Source organism: Mytilus californianus, unplaced genomic scaffold (assembly GCF_021869535.1).
Source record: "Mytilus californianus isolate M0D057914Y unplaced genomic scaffold, xbMytCali1.0.p SCAF_1, whole genome shotgun sequence".
NCBI lineage: Eukaryota > Metazoa > Mollusca > Bivalvia > Mytilida > Mytilidae > Mytilus > Mytilus californianus.
In genome coordinates, this window is record NW_026262581.1 from 41,182,975 (window position 1) to 41,198,846 (window position 15,872).

Below are 15,872 nucleotides of genomic sequence, written 5' to 3' on the forward strand. Positions count from 1 at the left end.
ATAGACATAGGAAGTGGAGGGATACGTGCTGGTGTAATGGGTGCTCAGCGTAAGTATCTCATATAAAAGCTTACAATGGGCAACATTTATTCAAATCATAACTATACACAAAAAGCGCGAAAAACAAGTCACATATCAAATTCAATGCTGAATTAGATGACAGGTTCATTTCATGGTCATAATCTCGAAAAGTATGTGTCATATAAATTACATACTGCAGTTGTTATGAGTGCATTTTCTAAGTTGTGATACTATTTTTACAAATATGGTATTATTGCCAATGAGAAAATTATCCATTGAAGACCAAAGGACAATATGTAAACAAATACAGGTCACCATACAGCCTTCAACAATGAGCCAAGCACATACTTTATAGTAAGCTATATGAGGTCCCTGGATGACAAAATGTAAAACAATTGAAAAAAACCAAAATGGCCTGATTTATTCAACAACAATAATTAAAACAATAATGGCAAACAGCAACCAATAACTTGATTATTGACTTATGGCTTGAGACAGGCACATTAGGAATCGGGTAGGGTTTACATAATTCTGCTAATGGATATTGAACATTTAGTTTGCTTTAACTCCAGCAAGACAGAATGTTCGACTAGGCTTCAAATAAATCTTCTGCTTTCATAAATAGTTTGTTTTAATTACCAAGTTAATGCAATTAAACAAAATAAATTCAGCTGCATTTGAGCAATCAAAAATTATATGCAGCATTGTACTGATGTATTCTGTCCCTGTGCAAAAGTTAGAAAACAAGAAGATATATTTTAGTGACTGTAAGAGTCTAATAGCTATATTTGGCAAAAGTCTGCAATACTCTCTCTCTTATATTGTCCATACTGGGGACATGCACAATTGGTGTCATTTATAATTTATGGTAAGCGATACAGAAATTGTGACACTATAAATCAAAACTAACTTGAAATTTATTAGCAGGGAAACTTCAGTTTCACTTCTCAAATTGCATGTAGTGAGATGTGAATATTGCAATTAAAACTGAATTGAAATAAGGTTTATTATGATAATCTTGTTGCTGGATATTACCTTTCAGAATGATGATATGTGAACATAATTAAATTTACAAGTAACACTGAATGAAAAATAAAATTTCTATTTTAATAAAAAAAAATGTACATCTATTTAATTGCAGCTTGCTTGCCACAGATGTTTTTCCCAAGTGTTGTAGCTCGACATAAGACGACACAAGAACTAGTGATTGGTATTGATACTTACAAACCAGAAATTAGGAAAAATTCTACTCTCATAAAGTTGGTGGAACCTAGCAATAAAGTGGATAAGGTATGCAAAGATTCATAGTAAAAGTAGAATAACTTTATATGAATATATATATTAGTAACTCACATTGAAGAAGAATTCTGTATCATAGCCATATTATATTTTCAACTCAATTGTATGTGGGGTCAATGATTCAGCAAGGTAGTACAAAATGTAACAAAATAAACATCTATAGGTAATATATTGATGATGTTTTTCAACTGTTGATAAATCTACAGCAAGCTCTAAATTTTCCCAAATCTATTCAAGTTGTGAATGAATTCAAATAAGAAGACCAGGTTATAAGCACTTACACAAAAGTATGTGTGTTGTCTTTAGAAAGGTGCTTAAATTATGTTTCCAACAACAGTCAACTATGTCTAAATTTTGAAGTATATTTTGTGAATAAAGCTTAATTGATACATTTAATTTGATGAAGAATAAGCATACCGAATATAAATATATGAATATTAACTTACTGTTAAGCTGTTTTATTTTAGGATCATGTTAGACCAGTAAGTTCTATTGCTTTTTAAATGATGCTGAAATGTGGTGAAGGTCTCTCCCATCATGCATCTTGACAAATACCTCCTTTCCTAAGCACATATCTATTTCCAAAAAGCAGTATTTTTTATTCAAGAGCTATTTGTAATTCATTTTGCCTTTACTGCAGCAAGATATAGGAATTATTTTTCTGGTGGCTCATAAATGAACAGTTGCAATAAACCACCTTAGCCATCAATGGCACATGTGTTCAGAAATTTGTTGTTATTCTGTTGAATATTTCATTATGGTACTTTTGTCTAAGGCCAAAAATAAGCCAAAGGATGAACTTTGCTGTAATATACCAATATTTACAGTACCTTTATAAACTATTGTTGACCAGGGAACATATTGTTAAAACTCAGCTGTACATTTGTTCATTTGTGTTCATATAAGTTGAATACTTAGTCCAACTGACAGTTTAAAGCTAGGACTTTATTATCATTTGTTGTGGATTTGGACATGTACCAAAGATGTGTATATTTTGATTATTGAACTTAATTGATTTTTTTGGAACTAGTTTATAGGGTATAGGTATAGGGTTAACTCTTGTGGGATTTAACCTAGAACCTTTTTGATATGCAAAGGGTTTATACATATACTAAATAGTTTTCTTATTATCACCTGTTGGGTTATTGATATTTTAAAATTTTGTCTTTGTTATGAAAAATATATGCAAATTCAAAAATGTCACATATATAAGGTATAAGGTGAACTCAGCAAGGCCATTATATGTTTCTATTACAAACAGAAAATGAACCAGTAAAATCTTACTGTTTGCTCTTCAACCACCCATATCCAAAACCATGTGTGGGTGGCATCGCCAGTTTATTAACATATTACTGAAATAAAGTGGCATCACCAGTCCATTGTCATATTACTGAAATAAAGTGGCATCACCAGCTCAGTGACATATTATCAAATACAGTCAATTAGCAGGCAAGACACTTCAGTGTGTACTGAGCTTTAATTGTGAACTATAACTAGGACTTTCTGTAGTCTGTTGGTGACTTACAAACTTTTGTAGAAAAATTAGAAAATGTCTTCATCAGAAAGATCTGGATAAATTGGAAGCCTGAATTGAGTCTATGCTGTGTACACAAGATGCAACATTTATTTCATTTTTAATTTCATTGTTATATTCTGGTTTCAGTGTGTCATCCATCCTTGTTTTAGACAATTATATATTGTCATGATCCCTTAAAGTGCTATTTTGAGCTATTGCTATCACCAAAAAGAACATCTTGGAATTACAAAACTTAATTTGTTTCCCAAATTGATTTATTTTTGAATAATCATATAATACACTTTATATGTTAAAGTATTTTTTGGCAATGGTTGTGCTAACTATCATTTCTTGGCATGTGTATATAAATTCAAACAGTACATGTAGCATTTCTGAAATGTATTTTAACTTCTACATCATTTGGTCTCTGGTGGAAAGTTATCTCAATGGCAATCATACCACATCTTTTTATTTTTATTTAATTTAATTGGTTGATTCGTTACTGCTAACAGCTATATCTCCATGAGTCTATAACTTGTTAAATGATACATCAGATCAGACATAACACCAAGCAATAAATACTGGCTCATGTGAGACTCTAGTTTCTCACAATTGTCTGAGAATGCTGGATTTAACCTGATATTTCTTTAACTTATTACATTCTTGTTATGTTTTATTATTAACCCTAATTTTCATGAAAATGGAAAATTTTAATGGCATTTTTTGTGTCTTGCTCTGCCCTGTTTAATATGTTTAGGTGTCCTGATTTTTATTAACCTTAACTTGACAATCTTATATGCTCAATTTCATTCTGTCAACAGTTATAATATTATATGTTGATATTATTATGTATTTTATCTCTATGTTATGATAATTTTATCAAATTATTGCCTATTATTCCCTTCTTTTTACATTTACTGAGTCTTAATTTGTCTCTTAAAATCACTCCTCATCAAAGGCTGAACTGACCTCATTGTGGTTTCGAATAGAATAAGGATAGATGATTATGTCTGTCAAACAATCAACTTGAATAAATTAATGTGTACAGTATAAATCAATGAATTTATAAAAACAAATATCTCATAGGGTTTATTCATCATTCTAATATATGTCTGATGATTAAATCTTTAATTCTTGAGTTAAAATACTCTGCCTGGATGTGGTTACAATGTCTATCTATAGATGGCAATCCTGTAAGCTAGCATGATAAAAATCTGGTCTAGAGTGTTGGTCTATTGGTTCATATCAGATTAGCATGTTCTCATCCTGAATATAGTTGAAATATTACTAGTTGGACTTTAAACTTCAACCAATCTATCCAACCTTCTTCAATTACACTGCACATTGGACCCAATGTTTGTAAATTGTAAAACATAGCTTTGTATATTGTCAGGTGAGAAGTTTGAGCCAACAAAATTGTGACATCTTGTTATTTCTAAGATTCCAGGCTTCAGAATAGATGTCATGATCTATTTTACTTTGGTTCAAATTTTTACTTTTTTGTTGAACTAATATATGTGAATTCTGCTGTGACTTGATTGTAAGTGTTGCTTTCCACCTAATGTAGATCATTTAGAAAAACTGCTGTAAAATTTATGATCAGTTGATTTCATAAAACAAATTACAATTGGTTCAGAATTTTGAATGAACTGCAATAGGTGGAGAGAAACACTTATAACCATGTCACGGTAACAAATGAGAACAAAATATAAGTTTACTCTTTATTTGAAATACTTTTTATATCTAAAAGCTGTGCAAAATAGAAATCAAATACATTGTTGCAAAAGGACAAGGTACGATAAGGCCTGCTTTTGGCCCCCCTATTTTCTCATTTTTCAAATTCTGTTTTGGAAAGCTACTTATTATATTAAAATATTCCCTGAGGTTTGAAGTTTGTTTGGATGAACTTCAAAACCACTAATTTTAGCAACTGAGTGAGGTGAGGGGGGTAAACTTTCTGTTATTTTTCAAATATTATAATTATTATTCACTTTGCAGGTGTTCCGTACAACTATTTTTTAGTTTTTTAGTGACTGAGCCAACGTGACCCAGGAATTTTTTTATTCCAATGTCATGAGAACAGTTTTTGCTGTTTAAATCGCCATAATTTTCTCTAGGTCACGTAGGCGCACGCTATTAAATCTTAAGAAACAATGGCCAAAAATCGTACTTTTTCCTTCTTTTGGCATTTATGATGCCCTTTTACCCCCCTCACCTCACCCATTTTCTGAAATTAATGGTTTTGAAGTTCATCCAAAAAACTTCAAACCTAAAGGGAATATTTTAACGTGATAAGTAGCTTTCCAAAACAAAATGAGAAAAATGAGAAAATAGGGGGGCCAAAAACGGGCCTTATCGTACGTTGTCCTTTGTGTTGTAACATTGTTGGAAATAATATAAGTGAAAAATGTGTAAAAATAATTTTGTTAAAATCAATTGATAGGCTAACTTTGAAATTACCATTTTATAAATTTTGTGTGTTAGAAGAGTTTTTCTGTAATTTATAGATGTTAAATGTTTTGGTAAAGCTGATTTAAATTTATGTTTCTTTTTTGTTAGTTTGCAATTGATATGGAAATGATGTCAGCTGTATTTGATTATATATTCAAAGGCCTAAAAGCTGATTCAGCTAAATATTGGGTATGTATCAAGTAAAATAAATAAGTGATCCAGAATTGTACTTGAGGCACAACATATTTATTAGAAATTTATATCGCTTGACATTGTTGCCTCAGATGATGGGCAATATATCAGTTAGAAATATTTAATTGTAATATTGCCTAGGAATACAAGTAAGGGGTTGTATTATATATAATACTTATATTGATGAGCTAAAAATAACTTTAATCATACTTGTAGGAGGTATCTGTTGACCAGTTGCAAGGTACACATGAATATTATCCAGAATTCACAAGTAAAGCATTAGCACATATACTGTAGAAACAAGCATTTTCTTGGGGTTTTAATTTGCTTTATTTTATGGATAGATATTATTGACAAAATTGAAACCTCAAAGAAAAATTAAAGTATAACAAACATTACTATCTCAAACTAGAAACTATAAAATTTAATATTAATCCCAATGAAATAAGTTGCACAGACAAAACTAGGAAATTTTAACCCCATGAAAATTCATGATTCAACAGAAAGTAAAAAATGGCATGTATCATACCATAAAGCTATTCTGTCCTGTTTAATATCTTAAACAGCTTGTTTAACTTCACAAACCAATCAAATGCAGTTTGTTCACTACGAATAAATTATTTTGCAACAATTAAGTTCTTTGAGGTATGAATAAGTTCATAGCTTTAAATTAATTGAAATAGGACAATACAGGGATTGGGCCTTAATATTTTTTTGCCTATGTGACTGCATTGATGTAAAATAAATTGTTTGTCAGGGTTTTGAAGTTCACTACTCTTATTTTTATACGACCGCAAAAAAATTTTTGTGGTCGTATATTGGTATGACGTTGGCGTCGTCGTCGTCGTCGTCGTCCGGCGTCGTCGTCGTCGTCGTCCGGCGTCGTCGTCCGAATACACATTAGTTTTCGCACTCTAACTTTAGTTTGAGTGAATGGATCTCAATGAAATTTTACCATAAGGTTCAATATCACAAAAGGAAGGTGGGGATTGATTTTGGGGGTTATGGTACCAACATTTAAGGAATTAGGGGCCAAAAAGGGGCCAAAAATAAGCATTTTTGTAACTTCCAGACATAACTTGTGTGTAAGTGTATGGATCTCTCTGACATTGTACCACAAGGTTCCATATCACAAAGGGAATGCTGGGATTGATTTTGGGGGTAATTGCCTCCAAATTTTAGGAATTAGGGGCCAAAAAGGGGCAAAAAACAAGCATTTTTCTAGTTTCATGACAATAACTTGTGTGTAAGTCTATGGATCTCTCTGACATTGTACCACAAGGTTCCATATCACAAAGGGAATGTTGGGATTGATTGTGGGGGTAATTGCCTCCAAATTTTAGGAATTAGGGGCCAAAAAGGGGCAAAAAACAAGCATTTTTCTAGTTTCCAGACAATAACTTGTGTGTAAGTGTATGGATCTTTATGAAATTGTACTACAAGGTTCCATATCACAAAGGGAAAGCTGGAATTGAGTTTGGGGGTAATTGCCTCCAAAGTTTAGGAATAAGGGGCCAAAAAGGGGCCAAAAATAAGCATTTTTCTAGTTTCCAGACAATAACTTGTGTTCAAGTGTATGGATCTCTCTGAAATTGTACTGTAAGGTACCATACCACAAAGGGAAGGCTATGATTGAGTTTGGGGGTGATGAATCATAAGGGGGTTCCAAAAATTGGTGGGGAGGATTTTTTTTCCCTTTTTTTTTCTTTAAAATTTTCCATTTTAAATTGGTTATTTCTGATTTATATATAAAAGCAAATAATAATGATATGCATACATGTGAACCTCCCAACGAGAGTACAATAATCCCGTTTTCAGGGGTCTCCTCCCGACCTCCCGTTGAAGAGAAAAAAATCCAGTGTATGAAATTTTTTCCCCAACATATCATCTCAGACATCTGGTGTAACTGACATTACCTGAAGTTATATTTTACATGTAAATCAATTAGCATGCATAATTATATGGCTTCATTTGTCAGCTTGGGTGTCAAACTTACTGGTAATCAACATTTTTTACCTCAGGCTAACTGCCGTTGTGTAATAAAAACTTTGTGTATTTATTGGGTTACTTCCCTTGATTCATCCTGTTTTAAGTTTCTTTCCTTTCAATAATGTAAATTTTTAAAAGAATATAAATAAAATATAAATTGAACAAATAATCATAAAAGGATGGTAATTAAATTATTTTAAACGTCTAAGGACAAATAAAAAAATAATAATTTGAAAATTATTTGAGGGTTCTATACTTCCTTTCAAGACTTAAATTGAAATTTATATAATAACTATGACCCTTGATTCTAGATCTTATATATATGTTTCTTAATATGCAAATATAAACTAATTGCAATTGCTGATAGTTAAACAAATGTTCTGAATGCAATGATTGTTCTATAGAATAATGATATAAAAGATATGAATTAAAAAATTTAAAAAAGATAGAGAAACTTTATAAGTACAAGGGTACTATAAACATAATACATTCGGATGGAAAGTTGAAGAATACACACTTTAAAAGACAATTTTTACAGCACACGGTTACATTTACGTCAAAATTTATGTCGACTAAAAACCTCCTGATCTGAGTCCTAATCTCCTGACCAAAATTTCCCAATCCCCTGATCTGAGTTTCACAGTCCATCACATGTATGGATATGGTTTGAATAGGTAAATTAAAAATTTTTAAGTTCTTAGACCACTTTCATTCTGTGTCAGAAACCTATGCTGTGTCAAATATTTAATTACAATCCAAATTCAGTGCTGTATCAAGCTTGAATGTTGTGTCCATACTTGCCCCAACTGTTCAGGGTTCGACATCTGCGGTCGTATCAAGCTGCGCCCCAGCGGAGCATTTTATTATAATTTTAATGTCTTATTTGAAATATTCATTGAACATATAATGAAAAGGAGGGCATACAATAATAGAATGGTATGTAACCCATCCAAATAAAGGGAAAAGGGTTATGTCAGCATTGACTAGCATTTCCTTTGTATACACATATTTAAATAAAAATACAAATGCAAAATACATTAAATGATCTATTCTAAACAAGTAAACCAAATTTTTATTTGCCTCAATAATTCCTTGGGTTTTTAGTTTCAAAATTATATCCGATGACCTGCAAACATTCCAACCTGATCAGCTATACAAAAGAAAACATTTTTCTTTTCACTATTAAGAAACAATTTTAACATTTTGTATACTTTCTATGTTCAAATTATTGACTTTTTAAGACCTTTTGGTGGTTTTTATGTTTGTTTTTATTACTGTTAGATCATAAGATTTACTATGTTACAGATAATGTTAAGTACTCCATACAAGCTTGGCGATGCAGCCATGAGTAGTTTAATGAAGATCCTGACAGACAGATTCAACACTAAAGGTGTCTGTATGGTGATGCAGTCCTTACTTGCCTTATATTCTTATAATGCCACATCAGGAATCATTGTTGATATTGGAGAAAGGATGGAAATACTGCCAATATTTGATGGTTTGTAGCTCTACATTCAATAAGTTTTCTGTCATATCAGTGTATTCAAAACATACATTTAGTTTCTGTCTCACCTGCAATGAGTAGGGATTACAATCCAGCAGAGGCTATTTGTAGAAAGGTATATATTTCAGAAGGTAGAAGACCTGGATGCTTCATACCTTGTATACAGTGAATCATTTCACAAAAAATCTTTTGAGAAAAAATACTCGTAAGTCATGAATGTTTCAGTATAACTACAATGAATTTTAGTCATAAGATTTTTTGTGAAAAAAGCAGCAGATGCCTTATGTAATGAAGTTTCCATCTGTCATATGTTGTTTGTCTCTTTTTCATGGTTCAATGACACTTATAATGAGTAATAAGATAACTGTATTTGGTATATGGGTTCCTTGCTAGGTCTTCATGTCTGTCAGGCAGGGTTCACCCTACCCTTACCTCGTTTCATTGATCAGTGATCAAGGTTAAAGTTATATGATAAGGTCCGTTTCTCAGATTCTAAAAACAAAAGGTCAGCTATATGTGGTGTATGAAATGATTGTAAGGTGTACATGTCAGACTGGCAGGTTGCATCTGACAATGAACTTATTTACTTTCATTGTTAAGTTTTTGTGGTTTTGTCTGTTTTTCAGGTACATTTTTGTACTACCTATAAGCTATAGGTCAACTATATTTAATGTATGGAATTGTAAGGAGTACATGTTTGTCTGACAGGTACTATCTGTTCTTAAGCTCATAGTTTGGTCATCTTATCACATAATATAGGCAATATGTCAAATATATTTGGTGTATGGAATGATTGTATTAAAATTGTATATAACTGACTGGCACATGTCATCTGACCTTGACTTCATTTTCATGGTTCATTGGTTGATGTTAAGTTTTCATGGTTTGGTCTATTTCTTGGATACTATAAGCAATAGGTCAACTGACCTCATTGTTATGGATCATTGATAATGGTCAGTTTATGTGATTTTTGTAGTAAAACCTTTATATTTAAGACTTTAGACATAAAATCATTCAAGATTGATAAAGATTACGAGACATTTCAGTGTGCACACTCTTGTCATTAAACTCATTGAAGACACTATATAAGTTCCACTACAATTTGGGCATCATTCAATATATGTTTTTAAAAAATAGGGTATTGAATACTGCATGTCTATCACACTTTTTATGCCCCTGCCTCTAGACAAAAGGGGCATTAAGTGTTACCCTTGACTGTCTGTCCTTACGTCTTTCTGTCTTTCCATCCTTCTGTCCATCCAAATCTTATGAAATTCATACACAATGCTAAGAACCAAAACTAGCAGACAGAGTTCGAATTTGGGCAGTGAGTCACTTACCATTCTAGAGTTATGCCCTTTATAACTTGGAAAATTGCAAATTGTTTCGTTTCTGCACACTAACTTAAGTTTGCCTAATGCAAATTTTATGAAATGCATACACAATGCTAAGAACCACATCACACAGACAGAGTTTGAATTTGGGCAGTGAGTAATTTATGGTTATAGAGTAATGCCCTTTTTAACTTGGAAAATTGCAATGCATGAGTGGGGCATTTGTGTCCTTAGACACATTCTTCTTTTATTTATTTGTTGATTAGGAATTGTTGAAATTATTATTTGGTCTACCTTGTTTAAAAGTGTATGGTTCAAGTTATTAGTATCTTTATATGTAACAAAGGAAACTTCACTCTGAAATGTATGGTTCAAGTTATTAGTAGCTTTATATGTAACAAAGGAAACTTCACTCTGAAATGTATGGTTCAAGTAATTAGTAGCTTTATATGTAATAAAGGAAAATTCACTCTGAAATGTATAAAGAGGAAAATAACAAAGAGTATATGTTTTAAAGAATGCATGTACTATTATCTGACTTCTTTTACCTTTTTAGCTCACCGGGGCCCGAAGGGCCCCATGTGAGCTTATGCCATCACTTGGCGTCTGTCGTCTGTCGTCGTCGTCTGTCGTCATCGTCCGTCGTCGTCGTCGTCGTCGTAAACTATTTCAAAAATCTTCTCCTCTGAAACTACTGGGCCAAATACCTTCAAACTTTAACTTAATGTTCCTTAGGGTATCTAGTTTATAAATTGTATCAGAAGTTTTGATCCATCGTCAAACATGTCCGCCATGGCTAAAAATAGAACATAGGGGTCAAATGCAGTTTTTTGCTTATATCTCAAAAACTAAAGCTTTTAGAGCGATTCTGACAAGATGTAAAATTGTTCAACTGGTCTAGATCTATCAGCCCTGAAATTTTCAGACGAATCAAACAACTCATTGTTGGGTTGCTGTCACTAAATTGGTAGTTTTAAGGAAATTTTGCAGTTTTTTGTTATTATCTTGAATATTATTATAGATAGATATAAACTGTAAACAGCAATAATGTTCAGCAAAGTAAGATCTACAAAAAAGTTTATATGACCAAAATTGTCAATTGACCCCTTAAGGAGTTATTGCCCTTTAAAGACAATTTTACACAATTTGTTCATCAAGTTTGCTAACATTTAAAAATCTTCTCCTCTGAAACTACTGGGCCAAATACCTTCAAACTTTGACTTAATGTTCCTTAGGGTATCTAGTTTATAAATTGTATCCAAAGTTTTGATCCATCTTCAAACATGGCCGCCATGGCTAAAAATAGAACATAGGGGTCAAATGCAGTTTTTTGCTTATATCTCAAAAACTAAAGCTTTTAGAGCGATTCTGACAAGATGTAAATTTGTTTATCTGGTTTAGATCTATCAGCCCTGAAATTTTCAGACGAATCAAACAACTCATTGTTGGGTTGCTGTCACTAAATTGGTAGTTTTAAGGAAATTTTGCAGTTTTTTGTTATTATCTTGAATATTATTATAGATAGATATAAACTGTAAACAGCAATAATGTTCAGCAAAGTAAGATCTACAAAAAAGTTTATATGACCAAAATTGTCAATTGACCCCTTAAGGAGTTATTGCCCTTTAAAGACAATTTTACACAATTTGTTCATCAAGTTTGCGAACATTTAAAAATCTTCTCCTCTGAAACTACTGGGCCAAATACCTTCAAACTTCATCTAAATGTTCCTTAGGATATTTAGTTTATAAATTGTATCCAAAGTTTTAATCCATCGACAAACATGGCCGCCATGGCTAAAAATAGAACATAGGGGTCAAATGCTATTTTTGGCTTATATCTCCAAAACTAAAGCTTTTAGAGCAAATCTGACATGGGGTAAAATTGTTCAACTGGTCTAGATCTATCAGCCCTGAAATTTTCAGACGAATCAAACAACTCATTGTTGGGTTGCTGTCACTAAATTGGTAGTTTTAAGGAAATTTTGCAGTTTTTTTACGACCGCAAAAAAATTTTTGTGGTCGTATATTGGTATGACGTTGGCGTCGTCGTCGTCGTCCGGCGTCGTCGTCCGAAGACGCATTAGTTTTCGCACTCTAACTTTAGTTTAAGTGAATGGATCTCTATGAAATTTTACCATAAGGTTCAATACAACAAAAGGAAGGTGGGGATTGATTTTGGGGGTTATGGTACCAACAGTTAAGGTATTAGGGGCCAAAAAGGGGCCAAAAATAAGCATTTTCTAGTTTCCAGACAATAACTGTGGAATGGTGTATGGATCTCTCTGAAATTATACTACAAGTTTCCATACCTCAAAGGGATGGTTAGGATTTGCTTTGGGGGGTTATGGCTCAAACCGTTTAAGAATTAGGGGCAAAAAAGGGGGAAAAACAAGGTTGTCCTGGTTAATGGACAAATACTTTAATACAAAACATAATTTAAAGCAGTGTAAGGGAGATAAATCAAATACATCATTGACATTATCTCCCTTACACTGCTTTTAAATTATGTATAAAGTAATGGTTAATGAACAATTAAGATAATTTAAAACAGTGTAAGGGAGGTAATCCAAATACAACGTTTTGGTTACTTCCCTTACACTGCTTTTAAATTATGTTTAAAGAAATGCATATTTATAAAGGAAGACCAGTAAATGTTGCATCTTTTTTTTTACAAAAAAATCCATATGAACGATTTGACACTATATTTTAAATTCTATTATAAAATAGATTAAGTTAGCACTATGGTAAATTTAAATGGGTAATTATGGTTTGGGGGAAAAAAGGGGGGGGGGGGGGGGGGTAAAAAGAAATTGTGGGGGGTAAATTTTTTCTCATTTCAGATTTCAGAAATTAAAAAGAATTATTCTTCAAATATTATTTTTTTTTCAAATTTCAAATATTGAAAAATTTCAAGAAGTAATCTTTAATTGCACAGTATGGCGCATTAGATTTGTAAAATCTTTGACCACATTTATTTATTTGTTATGCCGAATCTAACCGTGTATTTAGATTTTTAATTTTGGATCCAGTTTTCAAATTGGTCTACATTACGGTCCAAAGGGTCCAAAATTAAACTTTGTTTGATTTTAACAAAAATTGAATATATGGGGTTCTATGATATGCTGAATCTAAACATGTATTTAGATTTTTGATTTTTGGCCCAGTTTTCAAGTTGGTCCAAATTGGGGTCCAAAATTAAACTTTGTTTGAGTTCAACAAAAATTGAATATATGGGGTTCTTTGATATGCTGAATCTAACCATGTATTTAGATTTTTTATTTGTGGACCCCGCTATCAAATTGGTTCATATTGAGGTCAAAAGGGTCCAAAATTAAACTTTGTTTGATTTCATCAAAAATTTAATTATTGGGGTTCTTTGATATGCCAAATCTAACCGTGTATTTAGATTTTTAATTTTGGGTCCCGTTTTTTAAATTGGTCTACATTAAGGTCCAAAGGGTCCAAAATTAAACTTTGTTTGATTTTAACAAAAATTGAATTTTTGGGGTTCTTTGATATGCTGAATCTAAACATGTTTTTAGATTTTTGATTATGGGCCCAGTTTTCAAGTTGGTCCAAGTTGGGGTCCAAAATTAAACTTTGTTTGATTTCAACAAAAATTGAATATATGGGGTTCTTTGATATGCTGAATCTAAACATGTATTTAGATTTTAGATTTTTGGCCCAGTTTTCAAGTTGGTCCAAATTGGGGTCCAAAATTAAACTTTGTTTGATTTCAAAAAAAATTGAATATATGGGGTTCTTTGATATGCTGAATCTTACCATGTATTTAGATTTTTTATTTGTAGGCCCGCTATCAAATTGGTTCATATTGAGGTCAAAAGGGTCCAAAATTAAACTTTGTTTGATTTCATCAAAAATTGAATTATTGGGGTTCTTTGATATGCCAAATCTAACTGTGTTCTTAGATTTTTAATTTTGGGTCCCGTTTTTTAAATTGGTCTACATTAAGGTCCAAAGGGTCCAAAATTAAACTTAGTTTGATTCTAACAAAAATTGAATTCTTGGGGTACTTTGATATGCTGAATCTAAACATGTGTTTAGATTTTTGATTATGGGCCCAGTTTTCAAGTTGGTCCAAGTTGGGGTCCAAAATTAAACTTTGTTTGATTTCAACAAAAATTGAATATATGGGGTTCTTTGATATGCTGAATCTAAACATGTATTTAGATTTTAGATTTTAGGCCCAGTTTTCAAGTTGGTCCAAATTGGGGTCCAAAATTAAACTTTGTTTGATTTCAACAAAAATTGAATATATGGGGTTCTTTGATATGCTGAATTTTACCATGTATTTAGATTTTTTATTAATGGGCCCGCTATCAAATTGGTTCATATTGAGGTCAAAAGGGTCCAAAATTAAACTTTGTTTGATTTCATCAAAAATTTAATTATTGGGGTTCTTTGATATGCCAAATCTAACCGTGTATTTAGATTTTTAATTTTGGGTCCCGTTTTTTAAATTGGTCTACATTAAGGTCCAAAGGGTCCAAAATTAAACTTAGTTTGATTTTAACAAAAATTGAATTTTTGGGGTTCTTTGATATGCTGAATCTAAACATGTGTTTAGATTTTTGATTATGGGCCCAGTTTTCAAGTTGGTCCAAGTTGGGGTCCAAAATTAAACTTTGTTTTGATTTCAACAAAAATTGAATATATGGGGTTCTTTGATATGCTGAATCTAAACATGTATTTAGATTTTAGATTTTTGGCCCAGTTTTCAAGTTGGTCCAAATTGGGGTCCAAAATTAAACTTTGTTTGATTTCAACAAAAATTGAATATATGGGGTTCTTTGATATGCTGAATCTTACCATGTATTTAGATTTTTTATTTGTGGGCCCGCTGTCAAATTGGTTCATATTGAGGTCAAAAGGGTCCAAAATTAAACTTTGTTTGATTTCATCAAAAATTGAATTATTGGGGTTCTTTGATATGCCAAATCTAACCGTGTTCTTAGATTTTTAATTTTGGGTCCCGTTTTTTAAATTGGTCTACATTACGGTCCAAAGGGTCCAAAATTAAACTTAGTTTGATTTTAACAAAAATTGGATTCTTGGGGTACTTTGATATGCTGAATCTAAACATGTGTTTAGATTTTTGATTATGGGACCAGTTTTCAAGTTTGTCCAAGTTGGGGTCCAAAATTAAACTTTGTTTGATTTCAACAAAAATTGAATATATGGGGTTCTTTGATATGCTGAATCTAACCATGTATTTTGATTTTGGACATTGGACCATAATAGGTAAATTAAAAAAATTGAAGTTCTTAGACCACATTCTTTCTGTGTCAGAAACCTATGCTGTGTCAAATATTAAATCACAATCCAAATTCAGAGCTGTATCAAGCTTGAATGTTGTGTCCATACTTGCCCCAACTGTTCAGGGTTCGACCTCTGCGGTCGTATCAAGCTGCGCCCAGCGAAGCCTTTTATTTGTTATTATCTTGAATATTATTATAGATAGATATAAACTGTAAACAGCAATAATGTTCAGCAAAGTAAGATCTACAGAAAAGTTAAATGACCAAATTTGTCAATTGACCCCT

At 32.0% G+C, this 15,872-nt stretch overlaps 1 protein-coding gene across 4 annotated transcripts in view; it reads left to right on the forward strand.

Annotated features, from left to right (window-relative positions):
* The window catches only part of LOC127701559 (extracellular matrix-binding protein ebh-like), a 64,316-nt gene that overhangs the window by 35,176 nt on the left and 13,268 nt on the right, over window positions 1-15,872 (forward strand). For 2 of the 4 annotated variants that reach the window (XM_052205502.1, XM_052205520.1), the window contains 4 exons: window positions 1,163-1,311; window positions 1,788-1,802; window positions 5,396-5,476; window positions 8,774-8,966. In XM_052205502.1, coding sequence (XP_052061462.1) covers window positions 1,163-1,311; window positions 1,788-1,802; window positions 5,396-5,476; window positions 8,774-8,966 — 438 coding nt within the window. The remainder of the gene's footprint in view (window positions 1-1,162; window positions 1,312-1,787; window positions 1,803-5,395; window positions 5,477-8,773; window positions 8,967-15,872) is intronic. The other 2 variants (XM_052205510.1, XM_052205529.1) reach the window with 1 other exon arrangement.